This window comes from Hippoglossus hippoglossus, chromosome 8, assembly GCF_009819705.1.
Source record: "Hippoglossus hippoglossus isolate fHipHip1 chromosome 8, fHipHip1.pri, whole genome shotgun sequence".
Lineage (NCBI taxonomy): Eukaryota > Metazoa > Chordata > Actinopteri > Pleuronectiformes > Pleuronectidae > Hippoglossus > Hippoglossus hippoglossus.
Genome location: NC_047158.1, coordinates 11,307,526 through 11,322,074, shown reverse-complemented (window position 1 = coordinate 11,322,074; position 14,549 = coordinate 11,307,526). Strand labels below are relative to the sequence as shown.

The following is a 14,549-nucleotide window of genomic DNA, read 5'->3' as shown; positions in this document are numbered from 1 at the left end:
CATCTCATGCCTGGGGCATATTAGGCTATTTTCTCCTCTTCATGTTGTTGTTTCTCTGACTGGTTGTGGCTGAAAAGGCTTCAAAGGGAAATAGAAAATATTCTGTGGACTACATAGCATTCTTTGGCACTCATCTGTTCATTTCTCACACAGTGTTTAGAGCTGTGTTTTTGAAGAAGTATGCATGTTTGAGTTATGAGTATGCTTGCAGGCTTGTCAGAGAACATGCAGGATTTAAACTTGAACAGTCTTACGCACAGATAAATGCCAAAATAAAGGAAACACAAAGTGGTAATCATGTGGGAGCCATTGTGTAGACAACTACTGGAGTCAGCAAAGGCTGCAGTCAATACACTCAACCATTTGATGAAGTGAACCATGTGAACGAGAGCATTATCACCCTGGGAATATTTACTTCCATCTGCATGGCAGGGATAACATGGATGGATGTTATCCTTGGGTGAACCGTTCTACCATAGAACAAACATGATCACTCAGAATGGCTTTGAATTTATTGGCATTTATCCTGCTCTCCGAGGGGTTCAATGAGCCTCAACCATGCGAGGCAAATACATTCTATACTGTAAAGAAGCTGCCAAGCCTGTTCACAGTGGAAAACAACAATCACTCCTGTAGACCTTTATTGGTGTGTGCCACATATAGTAGTTGTCACCTTGTTGAGTGCGAGAGGATGACTGATGACGTGAATTTCCCCCCATCAGTGGCAAACGTGCATGTGAGGGAAATAAATGGCTTATGCAGTGAAACTCGATTGTATTCCCCCCCCCCCCCCGTCTGTGAAGTTCTTCTCTTGTTATTCAGCATGTAACTGTAATCTTTTCCCTTTAATCAATGGGGGGGGGGGGGCCTTCCCATTCACTGATACACAAATAACATCATTTGAACCTTAGCAGCCAAAAAACAGGGGAGCCACAGTATGTCTGAGGATTTTTATACACAATGCTAATCATAACAAAATGTTACTTTCCCATTCAGACGCTTTCATGAGGAAGTGCTTTATCTCTCATAATTAAGTTTCTGTTCAAACATGTTTCTTATGGCTTATTTCTGTTGTGTCTGTTGCTTACGTGTTGCTTGTCTGTTGTGATCTCTGTCACTTGAATTCAGGGCATGATGGTAACTTGTAGTCCTCATCAAATGCTGTGCTCTGTGTTCTCACACATGCTATTTTTGCGTCTATCTGAACACAGGATGAAAAAAGGGTAAGCATTAACAATAGGCACCGATTCTTTAGAAGACAACTGTGTGCTGTTGTATCTGATCATGTTGTTTTTTGTTGGTGTTATAATTGTGTATTGTAATTTCTCTGCCTATTGATAGGTATGTGGAATCAAATGGAATTTGTTACTGGATGTACATTATCAATGCTGCTTTATTACTCCCTATAAAAATAACATGATAATCTCCCAAATCATTCTTATTTTAACTCCAGTGGAGATGCAGGTGAGGATGCTGGTGATCTTGACTTCAGTGCGTTGCTCAAGAAAAGGTAAAGTCATTTACTTTTTCAGAGAGGCATCTTTTATCTTGAACTGTCTTATTAAATGGGATTTTCATTCACATTATCAGGGAGAAGAAACTCGAGGGGCCCAAAGAGGAAGTGGATGTATGGGAAATCCTAAAGGACGCCAAGCCCTGTGACTACGAGAAGATTGCCTTTCAGTACGGCATCACAGACCTGAGGGGCATGCTGAGCAGGCTGAAGAAAATGAAGAGGGTGGAGCCCAAGAAGAGTGACGGTGAGGAGTGAGGGAAGAGACAAGAGAGGGGTTATGAGGCAAAAGCAGACTGTGTACTAGGAGTGAGGCGGCAGACATGAAAGGAAAGCTCTCAGTGTTTAAAGGCCTCGGGGGACAAGTTATATAGCTGGGACGACAGGTGGAATGTGTGCTTGCATATGCTCGCTGCTGGGTTGGCACTTACGGATTATTTGGCTATAAAAGCAGTGGTTGAACTGCACTAACTTGATACTTTACTGTCAGCTTTCCTCAGGAAGCTGGATCCAGCCTACTCAGTGGACAAGGGCAGGAGGATCCAGATTAGTGTGGAGGTGGCTGACCAGAACGCTTCAGTCAAGTGGCTGAAAAATGGACAGGAAATCAAGCCATCAGCCAAGTGAGCCAATTACTACTGTTTGGGAGGTGTATATGTATTTGTGTGTATGTGGAATGTGTTTGTGTAGTGGACCATGATGGTACGGAAGTATGTAGGCATGTTCTATTTAACAAGCAGCCTCCGTGATTGGGTACATGGTCACAGACTGACAGCCAAATGCCCAAATCCAGCGTTCTCCCGAACTTAACTCTCTGATAGCCTTAATATAAATCTAAACCACAATTAATTACATTTTGGCCACTTAATGTGCAGTATTAAAATCAAGACAATGAGATAAAAGACATTAAAATGTTCCTGTTCATGAATAATGATGACTTTGTGAACACGGAAATAAATGACTGATGAAAATGACTAGTTCATCCATCTATACAACTAGCCAACGCTCTCCTCTAAAGTGCCTCCCCTCCAACTTTCTAGTCATGATCTTTGCCATCTTAAAACTACAATCCTTCAGTCTGGTCCGTTCCTCAGACATGGCTGAAGTAACTGTGTCCAATTAATTCACTCATTGGCTTGTTTTTTCTGTCGAGCTGTGATCTGCAAAAGTCTCGGGCTTATGGTAAAGGGTGTTCCATTCAAAAACAAACACAACAAAAACAACTGTCCTTATCTAAACTTAACTGTTTAACTGTGTATCAGTTATACATTATTTCCCAATGTAATTGCTAAATGATAACGCTAACACACAGGCTAATGGATAACCAGGCTCGACTTAGATAATTTAGCTCACCAGCTTAATTGATTTGATTATGTAGCTAATGTTATTCCAAAAAATACAACTAGTAATTTGTTGGACTATAGGTTGTATTAGAGAAAAAAGTCTGTGTCAATATACCATGAAACTTTACAGTGACTGAACAGTGCTGTGTAAATGGTTTATTAAAGCTCTGACTTTGGTATATGACTAACAGGACATATAAATGTTAGAGCGTCTTTCGCTTGCTGAGCTCTCACCAGTCTGTGTCATCCGCCTCTTTGCTCTTTTCCCCTCCTCCTTCAAAGGCAACCATTGGTGTTTTATTGAAGAGAGTACAGCTGTTGCAATTGGCATTTTTTTCAATGACTCCGCCATCTGCCATTTTGAGGAGCTTCATGCTGTTCATTGAAGTGAGGCAGGCCTCTTCCTGTTTTGATTAAGACAGTTACTATGGGAGAGGGGTCTTTTCTTGCCCTGAATGGAGCCTCACAGGAGGTGCTTCCAGGCTTTGCACTGCGACCATCCAGCTCTAACAAATCAAATGTTCTAGCATACAGACAGAGACACTGGTATTACGATTTCAATTCCCTAAAATGAGCATAGAGACAGAATTATACAACCCTGGTCTTTTTTGTTTAATTTCAAACAAACAACTGTGGGATATGTGTTTGTTTAGGATGATAAACTACGTATGAATATGGTCCCAAAATACTATAATATACACTTTAGATCTAGTGTTTTACTATTAATACTGAAGCTCACCTTAGACGGATGTAATTTTTGAGGAATGTCCCATTCTAATAAGTCGGTTTCCAATGCAATTTCTCCCATTTTACTTATATTGATAAAAAAAAACTATTCCATTGACCTTTCTTCTGTCATTTCTACTCAGTAGTTGAGTTAAGTTGCATTGTGGATGAAGTAGGTGCCACATTTGTTGCATTTGTAAATGTCTGTTAAGTAAAGAGAAGATGCACATGTATGCACAAACGTGGATGCTCTGACTTGCGTCAGTCTTTTACAGGGACTAAGCTAGGGTGGCACTTAAATGTCTACCTCTACTAAGGCCGAACAATCTCAATCCGCACCAAATTGCTCACACGCTTAAATCAGTTTAGTCAATTTGCATAATCCTGCCGACAAATAAACCAACAAACAGACATGGGTGAAAATATATCTTCCTTTTACAAAACAACTCAACTGTAGCTCAGCCTTAAAGCAGTTAACATTAAGTTTCATACAATTGAGTTCTCTGATATGAAAGCTTGTAAAGAGCGTAACCATGGAAATCGTTCCCATCACTACCTGTGTGATGAGAGTGAGGCACTACTGTAGTCTTTTGATATTTGTCACTATGTGTGTTCAAAAGCAAAACCACCACACACAGTTCTCGTGAGTCCTGAAGCTCTGCGTGAATGTGTGGATTCTTTGTCTTGGTCTAAAACTATGAGTCACTCTGTTGTCTACAGGCCCTTTGTGTCTGATTGTGACTCGGTTTTACTGAAAGCAGTATCTCTCTCTCTCTCTCTCTCTCTCTCTCTCTCTCTCTCTCTCTCTCTCTCTCTCTCCTCATTTGGTCTTTATCATCCTCATATAATCTTCCTCCATCATCCCTGTGTGTCCAGGTATGTGTTTGAGAGCGTGGGCAACAAGCGGACACTCATTATCAACAAGTGCAACCTTTCGGATGACGCAATGTACGAGTGCGTGGTTGGGGAGGAGAAGTGCTTCACCGAGGTTTTTGTCAAAGGTATATGAGTCACTGTCTTTGGAGGAATCCTCCTTTCAGGAGCGAACGTTTTTTTTCTGCTCGGTTTAGCAAATGCTGTCATTTGAGCGCTGAGAGGTTGACAGCTCTGTTCCCTTCTTGTGTCTGTGTTTGTCATCTATTTCTTTCAATGCTTTCATGCCACACAGTAGCATGCGGCGCTCTGTTGTCTGCTCACTCATTTTTAATGGACACGTGGCGTGTGAAATTTTTACGTTTTGATTATTGTCATGTATCACTGTCATTGTGCTGTATCTATTAATATGCTGTCTCGTTTATTAGAGTTTGACTGAATTGCATGTTTTCAAAGGCCAATTTTAATATTGCTCAATTTAAACATTAATATTTTGTGGTGATATTTGATTTATTTTAGTTTATTATTTTATATTATATATTAGATTTTCCTATTCTGTTGGGTTATGTTTGAGGTTTATTGGAAAATATACAACCGCTCCAAACGATTAAGGGAACACTTAATTGTCACAGTTTAACACCAAGTCAGTCAAACTTCAGGGATATCAATCTGTGCATTTAGGAAGAACAAGGGATTGAGAATAGATTTCATCTGCTTTGTGAAAATGAAAGTGACAACAGGCGCAATGGAGAGACACCCCCCAAAAAGGGAATGGTTTTACATGTGGTCGCCACAGACAGCTGCTCTCTCCTTATCCTTCCTGTGTGATTCTTCTCTAGTTTTGTGTTCTGCTAGTGTCCTTGTCACTACTGGTAGCATGAGGCGGCACCTGCAGCCCAATCAGGTTGAACAGTCCAGCTCCATCAGGATGGAACACCCATACGTATGGTCGCAGAAAGGTTTGCTGTGTCTCCCAGCACAGTCTCAAGAGCATGGAGGAGGTACCAGGAGACAGCTGTTACACATGGAGAGCTGGACAGGGCCGTAGAAGGGCATCAACCCAGCAGCATGACCGGTATCTGCTCCTTTGTGCCAAGAGGAACAGGAGGAGCACTGCCAGAGTCCTACATAATGACCTCCAGCAGGCTACTGGTGTCCATGTTTCAGACCAAACTGTCTGAAACAGACTCCATGAGTGTGGCATGAGGGCCCGACGACCTCTACTGGGACCTACTGTGCTCACAGCCCAGCACCCAGCAGCTTGATTGGCATTGGCCAGAGATCACCAGAATCAGCAGGTCTGCCACCGTTCTCTTCACAGATGAGAGCAGGTTCACACTAAGCACATGTGACAAGCTTGAGTCTGGCAATATAATGGTGAACATATTGCCTGTAACATCATCCAGCATGACCAGCTTGGCGGTGGGTCAGTGATAGTCTGGGGAGGCATATCGTTGGAGGGTCGCACAGACCTCCATGTCCTAGCCAGTGGTACCCTCACTGCTGTAAGGTACCAGGATGAAAACCTCAGAGTGATTGTCAGACATTATGCTGGTGCAGTGTGTCATGGGTTCCTCCTGGTGCAGGACAATGCCCGGCCTCACGTGGCCAGAGTGTGTCGGCAGCTCCTCTTCATCTAGATCTAATGTGTGATTTAAGTGTTCCCTTAATTTTTTGGAGCAGTGTATATAATAACACTTTTTGTGAAATGATTTAAATGGACAAATTATATGTGAACAGGGCCTACAGTATGTTAACAAACTAACTGTGTGTGTGTGTATTGTTATTGGTGTATCTGTCTCTGGTTGGTCTCTTTTTTTGTGAGTGGGTTTTAATAGATGTAATTGGGTCTACTGCTGCTATATTAATCCCATGCTTTACTCTGTGCGCCAATCCTGCTTTTACACGATCAGAGGGTAAGCTCTTCACCACAGGCACTACTCCCATGCAGCCACGGCCTCTATCTGTGTTTGTGTCTGTGAAGATATCATTCACGTTGCTGTTTGCAAACATCCACATCACTACCTTTTATTGCTGATTCATCTTGACATTACCGAGGGCATTGGAGGGTTCACCTTATGACAGCTTGACAAAACTAGCAGTCATTGCACTTAGACATGAATACTTGGACATGAGGCTAGGGCTTTTACTCTGTTGTGTTGTGAAGTGATTCTTGGATGACTAGTCTTTCACCACAAGTCATCAAATGCTCACAGAGCTTTGTGGAATGAGTCTTAAATGTTAGATGTAGATTCATGTAACATGTTCCTGCATTAACTAGTCTTTATCTAAATACTTTGCAGGACTGTTTCCAAAAGTTAGCCTTTATTGACAATAACCCCTTAATAACTACAAATTCAATTTCTTGCAAAGAGCTCGATACCAACCTCATGTCAACTGTAAATTCAAGGAGACAGCCAGCAGCCAGTTAGCTAATCATAGTTTGAAGAACAAATGCTGACTTCAGGAAGTCGCAATACCCAAGCAAAGAAAAAACTAGGGGATTGTTGGCACCCTTGCCACATTTGGATTAGCCAGACTAGCTGTTATCTCATTTTCCGTCTTTGTGCAAAGCAATGATACGCTGCCTCTAGTACAGCAAATGAGCACATTTCCTCAAAATATATATATATTTTTAACTATCTACATGAATATAAAGCAATAAGTTGTTGGAACACATTTAAATTGATGATCCATCCATTATCATTACCGCTTATCCTTTGAGGGTCACAGGGGGAACTAGAGCCCATCCTAACATTGAACGAGAGGCAGGGTACACCCTGGACACGTCGCCAGTGTCTGCAGAGACAAACAACCATTCACACTTACATTCACACCTACAGTTAACTTAGAATCTCCATTTAACCTAATGTCTTTGGACTCTGGAAGGAAGCATGAGCTACCCAGAGAAAACCCTCGCGGATATGTGAGAAGATACTTACTCTACACAGACCCCATCCAAGCTGGGATTTAAACAGGGAACTGTCCCTAAAATGATGATGTCATTCATATTAGAAAACATTTCAGGTATTTAGGTCACATCAGAGCTGAAAGTAAACTTTCATTCCACGTACCCACTGTTTTCTTTCCACTGCTTTCTTTTTCAGTAGTGTCTCCTTCACGTATTCCTGAGGGGAATGAATTCCTCATAGTTTTTTCTAATGCAGAAAAGCCCAGAATTACACTGTAGAACTCATTTCACAAAACTTTTGTGAGGCCCGCTGTCAATTTGTGCATGTGTCTGCGGTGCTGTGACTGTGGCTCAGAGAGCTTCGGGGCGCACCAGCTGAGGTTGGAGAGAATTGAGACATCCGGAGGGGGACTGGATGGTGACGATGACAAATAGCTGAGGCTAGCGGAGCATCAGGCATCACGCCATGTGGTTACACAATGTGACTCGCACCACCCCAGGAGACTCGAAATACCTTCCACCTCCACGAGACAGGTGCGGTAGGTAGCATTGATAAGGACTTCAGGGGCGCATCATGCCGTTATTCAACCTCAGAAGACTGCGCGCACATGTTATGTGTGTTTTCCGCTCATTGAGAACACTAATATACATGCCATCCACCACCCATCGACAGACGGGGAGAGAGAATACCTGGAGTTTGTGCTTGAACAAAGCAAACAGTGCTCGTATGGGAAAACTATCAAATTAAATTAAAGCTGTAGCTACTCGGGCTCGATGGAATTCTTGAAATCAATACCACCGAATTCAAATGAGTATTTTTCCAATGAAATTAACAAATTGATGCTCTGACTAATGCTGGTTGATTATGATCATGGTGGATGTTAAAGTAACCGTTTCATTGCTAGAAAACAACTTCAGATACCAAACAAAAATACAACTGTATTACTTTTAAAGTGTTCAACAGTGTTTCTTCAAGTTGTTAACTGGACAGAAACTATGTATCCACTACCACTAGCAATTCATCTTAGTAAGTTTACTGTGTTTGACTATAGACAGTCGATAGTTAAGTCCCAACTTAGCCCCAGGATCAAACATTTACAGGACTGGTTGTTTTGTCAGGCCGTGTAGAAATGCATTAGTCACTCTGCACAAGTGCTGATGCCTTCCAGCTCTGTTTTTCCCATGTGCACCAGACTTTTATTTTATCCTCCACTCATGTTCTTAGTCATCATAACTCAGCTGATTTAGGCACAATGTACAGTGGGGGATTTTGACAATACAGTGTAGTACAACTGACTCAACACCTTGCTGCTGTGTTGGGGGTGTGACTTAAGGCTTTCTCTTTCTCCGCAGAGCCTCCAATTACCATCACCAAGCATCTGGATGATGTCCATACTGTGGTGGATGAGAAGGTGGAGTTTGAGGTGGAAGTGTCCGAGGAAGGAGCCAACGTCAAATGGTGAGCTACTGTGCCCCGTGGTTTAGTTACACGTCAGAAATGCATTAGTCACTGTGGCAAGGGACGATGCCACGGGGGTCTCCCAACAACAGCCAGACACCAACCACACACTTTTCTAAATATTGTATTGACGTAAATGGTACAACAAACATAAATGGTCAGGCACATGAATTTTCTGGTAGCAGCTCAGTTCCGTTCTCTGGCTTAGTCTCCCCTCTCCACGTGTGTCAGTCTCTTGTGTGTTTCTCCCTCATGTGGCAGCTCTCTACTGCCTTTATAACCAGGGAAGTAATCAGCCAACAGCTATCCGCTGGAGGTGCTCCCTGAGCCACCTCCACGCCCACAGTCATTTAATAATCTGTTGCTAAAGGTTCAGAACTATTCCTCAATAAAATGAATAAACATAAGCCGTTTTCAGACATTGCACAATGCGGCGGGAGGTTGTACGGATTCGATGGACTTAATGCAGACTTTATAGTAGGGGACCAGGCGGAGAAACTCTGCAGATAATCTGGAGGCTCACACTTGGGACATTTGCATTCACAACGCACCTCCTCCGGAGAGAGTGCGGAGGATCTCCTGAGTTCAGTGTATGTCTGAAAGCAGCTATAAAGACAAAGGTTTGCCAGCTCAGAGAACAAATGGTAAATGTTGACACATCTTACAAATTACTCATCATTATTGCAAAGTGTGATGTCAGTGTCGAATGTTGGTTTTATTTAATAAAGCAAGAAGTATTTCCTGGTAATGACAGTGACTTTCATATAGTAAATTCCAAATATACACAAGTCTAAGAGTGTATTTTCAATTATTTTCTAGCAGCCACTAGTCTTTGTTTTACAGCACTGTTGTGATAGAGGCTTCTTGAAAAAGCAGACACGAGGCACAAGGACAAAGAGCAATGTTTAAAGAAACTGCAGTATAAGGAAACTGAAACACAAGGAAAGGCCATAGGTGTGAACAGACAAAGTGACACAGGAGAGGCAGGGGTAACTGAACTCAGGTGTGACACGATAGATTATATCAATATGCAGACAATCACAGGAGCAGGAAAATCAGACACACAAGGAACGAAGTTTCAAAGTAAAACAGAAAATAATTAACTCAAGACGCAAACAAAGATAAAAAACAAAAGGTCCAAATACAAAAAGTCACCTTTTGCACCATTTTTAAAATGGTGCAAAACCTTGTGATCCTGGAGGCTATATAGCCAAGTAGCACAGAGCAGACCATTCAATCAGCTCTTTCTCACCTCTGTGTGTCTGGGTCACCACAACATATATGTTTGTGTGTTTTCTCCTCAGGATGAAAGATGGAGTTGAGCTGAACAAAGAAACTGCAGGTTCAAGGTACAGGTTTAAGAAAGATGGGAAGAGGCACATTTTGATCATAAACGAAGCTACGAAGGAGGATATTGGGATGTACTACGCCATCACCAACGGTGACGAGTCGAAGGCAGAAATGGAGGTTGAAGGTAATTTCTCTTCGTGTAGCGTCCCTGCCAGTGATCAACATTTCTCATCACATTAAGTTCTGTGTTTTGATGCCGTGCTTCCTGAAATCATAACACTGAAAATCAACCTGAGATTCAAGAAGGTAATAATATCAAACCAAGATTGAAGAATCAAAATTCATCAACCTAAAGGTCTTGAATGACCTGACTTCTTCTAAAAACTATTGAAAAATTCTGTATATTTAAATGCTTAAACATGACATATATGTTCATGAAGTGCAAAACATAACGGCACATCACAAAACCCAATAAAAAAAAAACACAACAACAATACAAAAGGGCATAAACATCTACTGGAAAAGGTAGGTACATGCTATCGACGAAGCTCGTTGCTAATTGGAGGGACGATTTGCACTTCAGAGCCACCGTAGAGCAGTGAACATAGAAAATCAATACTCTTATAAATCCAAAGTTAGATCTAATAGTAACAGAAGCGGAAAGTTCCAGACATCAGCTGGTGTATCAAGTTTTTCAGACATGGTTCCTTAATTAGGACCTTAAAGAAAATTCACACATTAGCGCATCTTGATGTTTTCCATTTTGACAAGCATGAAAAGCAATAAATTTGTCATTACTCATGTCATAATTAATATTACTCCATTAATCCCTTGTATCAGTTGTTCATCACCCTATTCGTCATGCTAATTTGCTTTAGCACCTCGAAAACTGATGGCGGAGTCTCATCTCTCGCCTGTTCAGCTGTCTAAGTTGCTGCGAACCTGCGAGCCAGACGAATCTCCTAAATTGATTAGAATGTGAGAAAAAGTCTGTCTGGACTCCCCAGTCATAGTTGGAGTGCACCAGGTGGCTGATTTAACCAGAGTGTTCCAACCTAAATGGCTAAATAACACGCCGGCATAGGGTGAACCACAAGTTTACGGAGGGAGACCTCATTATTGTAGCGTACCACAGTGTGTCATGTTGTGGCTGAAATCTACAGGAGTCAAGAAAACTTACTGGAGGGAAATTGCCACAAGTAATCCCCTCACAATTAGTGAAAAGAGAAATGTTTTCAAAGCTGAGAGTATGTTTTAAAGAATATTTTGAGTTTTGAATATGTGCTCGGTTGATTTCCTACCAAACGTTACATGATTGATACCAGTTTCGTATGATGCTACAGCCGCAGCAGCTTTCTTAGCTTAGCTTAGCACAATAAAGGCTGGCTCCATGAAAAAAACATGTATTTCCATCAAGATTCACACATCTCTGAGAAATCAATGAAAATGTTAAAAAATATTCCTCTTTCGCGATGTTAGATAGTGAAAAAAAAGAAAAATCCTGGATCCGCAACAAACAAACAAAACAATAGCTGAAAACAACCTCCTTGGTGTAGGTGGTAGCATTTGAATTAGTGTTACCTTTGGACGGAACAGAACAACGGTGTTTCCAGTCTTTGTGCTAAGCCAAATGAAGTGTGTGCCAACTGATTACCAGTGCAAATTTAAGTGAGTTAATATATTCTCAATAAATACGTACAACTCAGTTCCGTAAAATTAATGACGTTACTGTAGTGAAAACCTGTAGCCACACATTTATGACACTTGTCAAATGTTACATTTCATTGTGTAAATGCTGCACTATCTATCTATGTTGTTGTTTTTGCTACAGATAAGGAGCTGCAGATTCTGCAGAGCATAAGTGACCTGACAGTGAAGGCCGCTGAACAGGCTGTGTTCAAGTGCGAAGTGTCTGATGACAAAGTGACGGGAAAATGGTTCAAGGACGGGGTTGAAGTCCAGGCCAGTGATCGCATCAAAATATCGCACATCGGAAGGTAATGTAACTTCGCTTATGGGGGTCCAAGTATGAACGTCAGAAAGCATTTGCCTTGAGCTCCCTTTCCCGGCTGTCACGCACAGATACGGACACACAAACACATACAGACATGCACGCACACAGACTCACAAAATCATATCACAGTAAGCAGTGTCTGTCACATGGCTTGGCAAACTATTACGAAACGGTTTTCTTAGTCGTTTGACCCAATTTTTGGATTCTGTAAAGCTCTAAGGTCCAAACACACACACATACATACACAACACACACACACTCCCCGAGGGTCTGGTGTTTCTCTCAGTAATCCCTCCGTCAGAGCTGCCGATGGTAGGAGGCAGCAGCGGTCACACAAGGTGAAAGCCATTTTGCACGTTTCTCACTCTGCAATATTGCCTCATGAAGTATGTTGCCTGGGCAACTGTCTTTTGCATAATTGTGGATCACAATACGTGTTGTCTCCTTGCTTACATCTGGTAACGTGTACCCAGGATCCACAAGCTAATGATTGATGACGTGATTCCTTCGGACGCTGGAGATTATACTTTTGTCCCTGATGGCTACGCTATTTCTCTCTCAGCAAAACTCAACTTCCTGGGTGAGAGCGACCCGACAATCAAAATGAGAAGCATTTGATGCATTTTCTGGATGTTAGCTAACAATGTTTTCATTTGTATATTTTTCTCCCCAGAAATCAAGATTGAATATGTTCCCCTAGAAGGTTAGTGTTGTTGTCTTATTGTATAGACATGTAATTAACAGTAGACAGTGCTGAAGAGCAGGACACCTAGTGCCAATATCACAGATGTTTTCTTTAACCTTTTACTCTGTAGCTTTAACTCTGTCAAACCTGTGAGGTAATTTCCTAAACCTACAAAGCAGATTTAGGAAGATTATTCAGAAAGCATTGATTGAAAATAGTATTGTTGCAGTATTCAAAATAAGGATGTGTTAGTTCTAGGTATCTTTAGGAAAACAAAGAAGTGCTGATACATGACACAAGCACCACTCAGTGTTTTACTTGCGGCTATAAGTCCACCTTGTAGAGTGATGTCACAGTGTGCTTACATGCCCTGTACACTATGACATCACTGCAGTAGAGTAGGTCATTTTTCCTCCTTAAAAGGGTGTTGAAATGCAACTAGTGACTTTGCAACTATGCAAAAATAAAGCAAAAATTATTTAACTGAAGTGCTCATGACACACAATTTTTTTTTACTGAAATCCTTTGCACTCCACCCTAGTGGACACTAGAGTGTAGATACCTGACAAAGGCCGGCTTTGGACACATTTTTTAAAGAGGTAATCTGGTTCGGGTCAGGTCGGTCACATTGGCTGGGGATATTTTTGACACTGCACATGTGTGTAATCGGGGGAAACAAGCAATAATGATGTGTTTCAGGGACAGAGTAACACAAACTCACTTCAACTTACATAAACTGCATTGGGCTTTGGTCGGGTTCGGACACAAAAGCAAAAATGTCTTTCAGGTTTGGGTCATGTAGGTTTGTTTCCTCTTGGGCTCAGACGGGGTAGGAGAGAAAAATGCAGCCCGGAATGCAATCTAGTGGACGCACACCCCAACTTGCTTGTTTAGCATTACCCACTTCAACATGATGCTAATCCCCAAAAATCATCAGATCTAACACGTTGAGTGTTAGCACAGATTGTCATCCATGTGACGCAACAAAGCAAAATCATGTTGGTGTCTTATCTCAAACTTGTTATCGTTCTAACCTAAATGACCTCTCATGAAAGAACCTCCCAAGATCCACCTGGACACCAGCAGCACCGGCAACCAGAACCTCATCACCGTGGTGGCTGGAAACAAACTTCGCCTTGACGTTGAGATCACGGGAGAGCCGGCCCCCACAGTGTGCTGGATGAAAGGAGACCAGGTGAGGAACAGTCTATAGAGCAGATTCTCACCATTCACTTCATAAACACTGGAACACACGTCAGACACGTTCTACCTTTGTGCATCAACCAGCCGTGAGTCACTGAACAGCACAAAGGAAGAGTGAAACATGAACTAGAGTGGGATGGTTGAATCACCTGTCATTGTAGCAGCTGTGCCGTCATCGCTCTCTTCAACAGTTTCCTTTTTCCTGTCCGACTCTCTCTTGCTCTGTCCTGATCTGTATGGTAGGTGGTGGCTGAGGACGAGGGACGAGTCCGTGTAGAGTCGTGCAAAACCACCAGCAGCTTTGTCATAGAGGGGGCGGAGATAGGCGACGAGGGCCACTACTCCATCACAGTGACTAACCCTTCTGGAGAGGACAAGGCTGAACTCTTTATCAAGGTCGTGGGTCAGTGGCTTGTTCTCACTTTGTCCTTTTTCACTTGATTTTTCTTCCTTTCGTGGCTCCCATACTATTTTCCATGGCTCAATTAGAGCTGTAGGATGTTGATGTGAGACTGTGAAATGGTTATGTCAA

The 14,549-nt window shown here is 42.1% G+C and overlaps 1 protein-coding gene across 1 annotated transcript in view; it reads left to right on the top strand.

Moving 5' to 3' along the window:
* The window catches only part of mybpc2a (myosin binding protein Ca), a 55,861-nt gene that overhangs the window by 29,539 nt on the left and 11,773 nt on the right, over positions 1–14,549 (top strand). Inside the window, exons 9-19 of the mRNA XM_034592822.1 lie at positions 1,454–1,510; positions 1,591–1,760; positions 2,004–2,136; positions 4,459–4,583; positions 8,720–8,825; positions 10,130–10,299; positions 11,947–12,112; positions 12,603–12,709; positions 12,803–12,832; positions 13,870–14,009; positions 14,261–14,420. Coding sequence (XP_034448713.1) covers positions 1,454–1,510; positions 1,591–1,760; positions 2,004–2,136; positions 4,459–4,583; positions 8,720–8,825; positions 10,130–10,299; positions 11,947–12,112; positions 12,603–12,709; positions 12,803–12,832; positions 13,870–14,009; positions 14,261–14,420 — 1,364 coding nt within the window. The remainder of the gene's footprint in view (positions 1–1,453; positions 1,511–1,590; positions 1,761–2,003; positions 2,137–4,458; positions 4,584–8,719; positions 8,826–10,129; positions 10,300–11,946; positions 12,113–12,602; positions 12,710–12,802; positions 12,833–13,869; positions 14,010–14,260; positions 14,421–14,549) is intronic.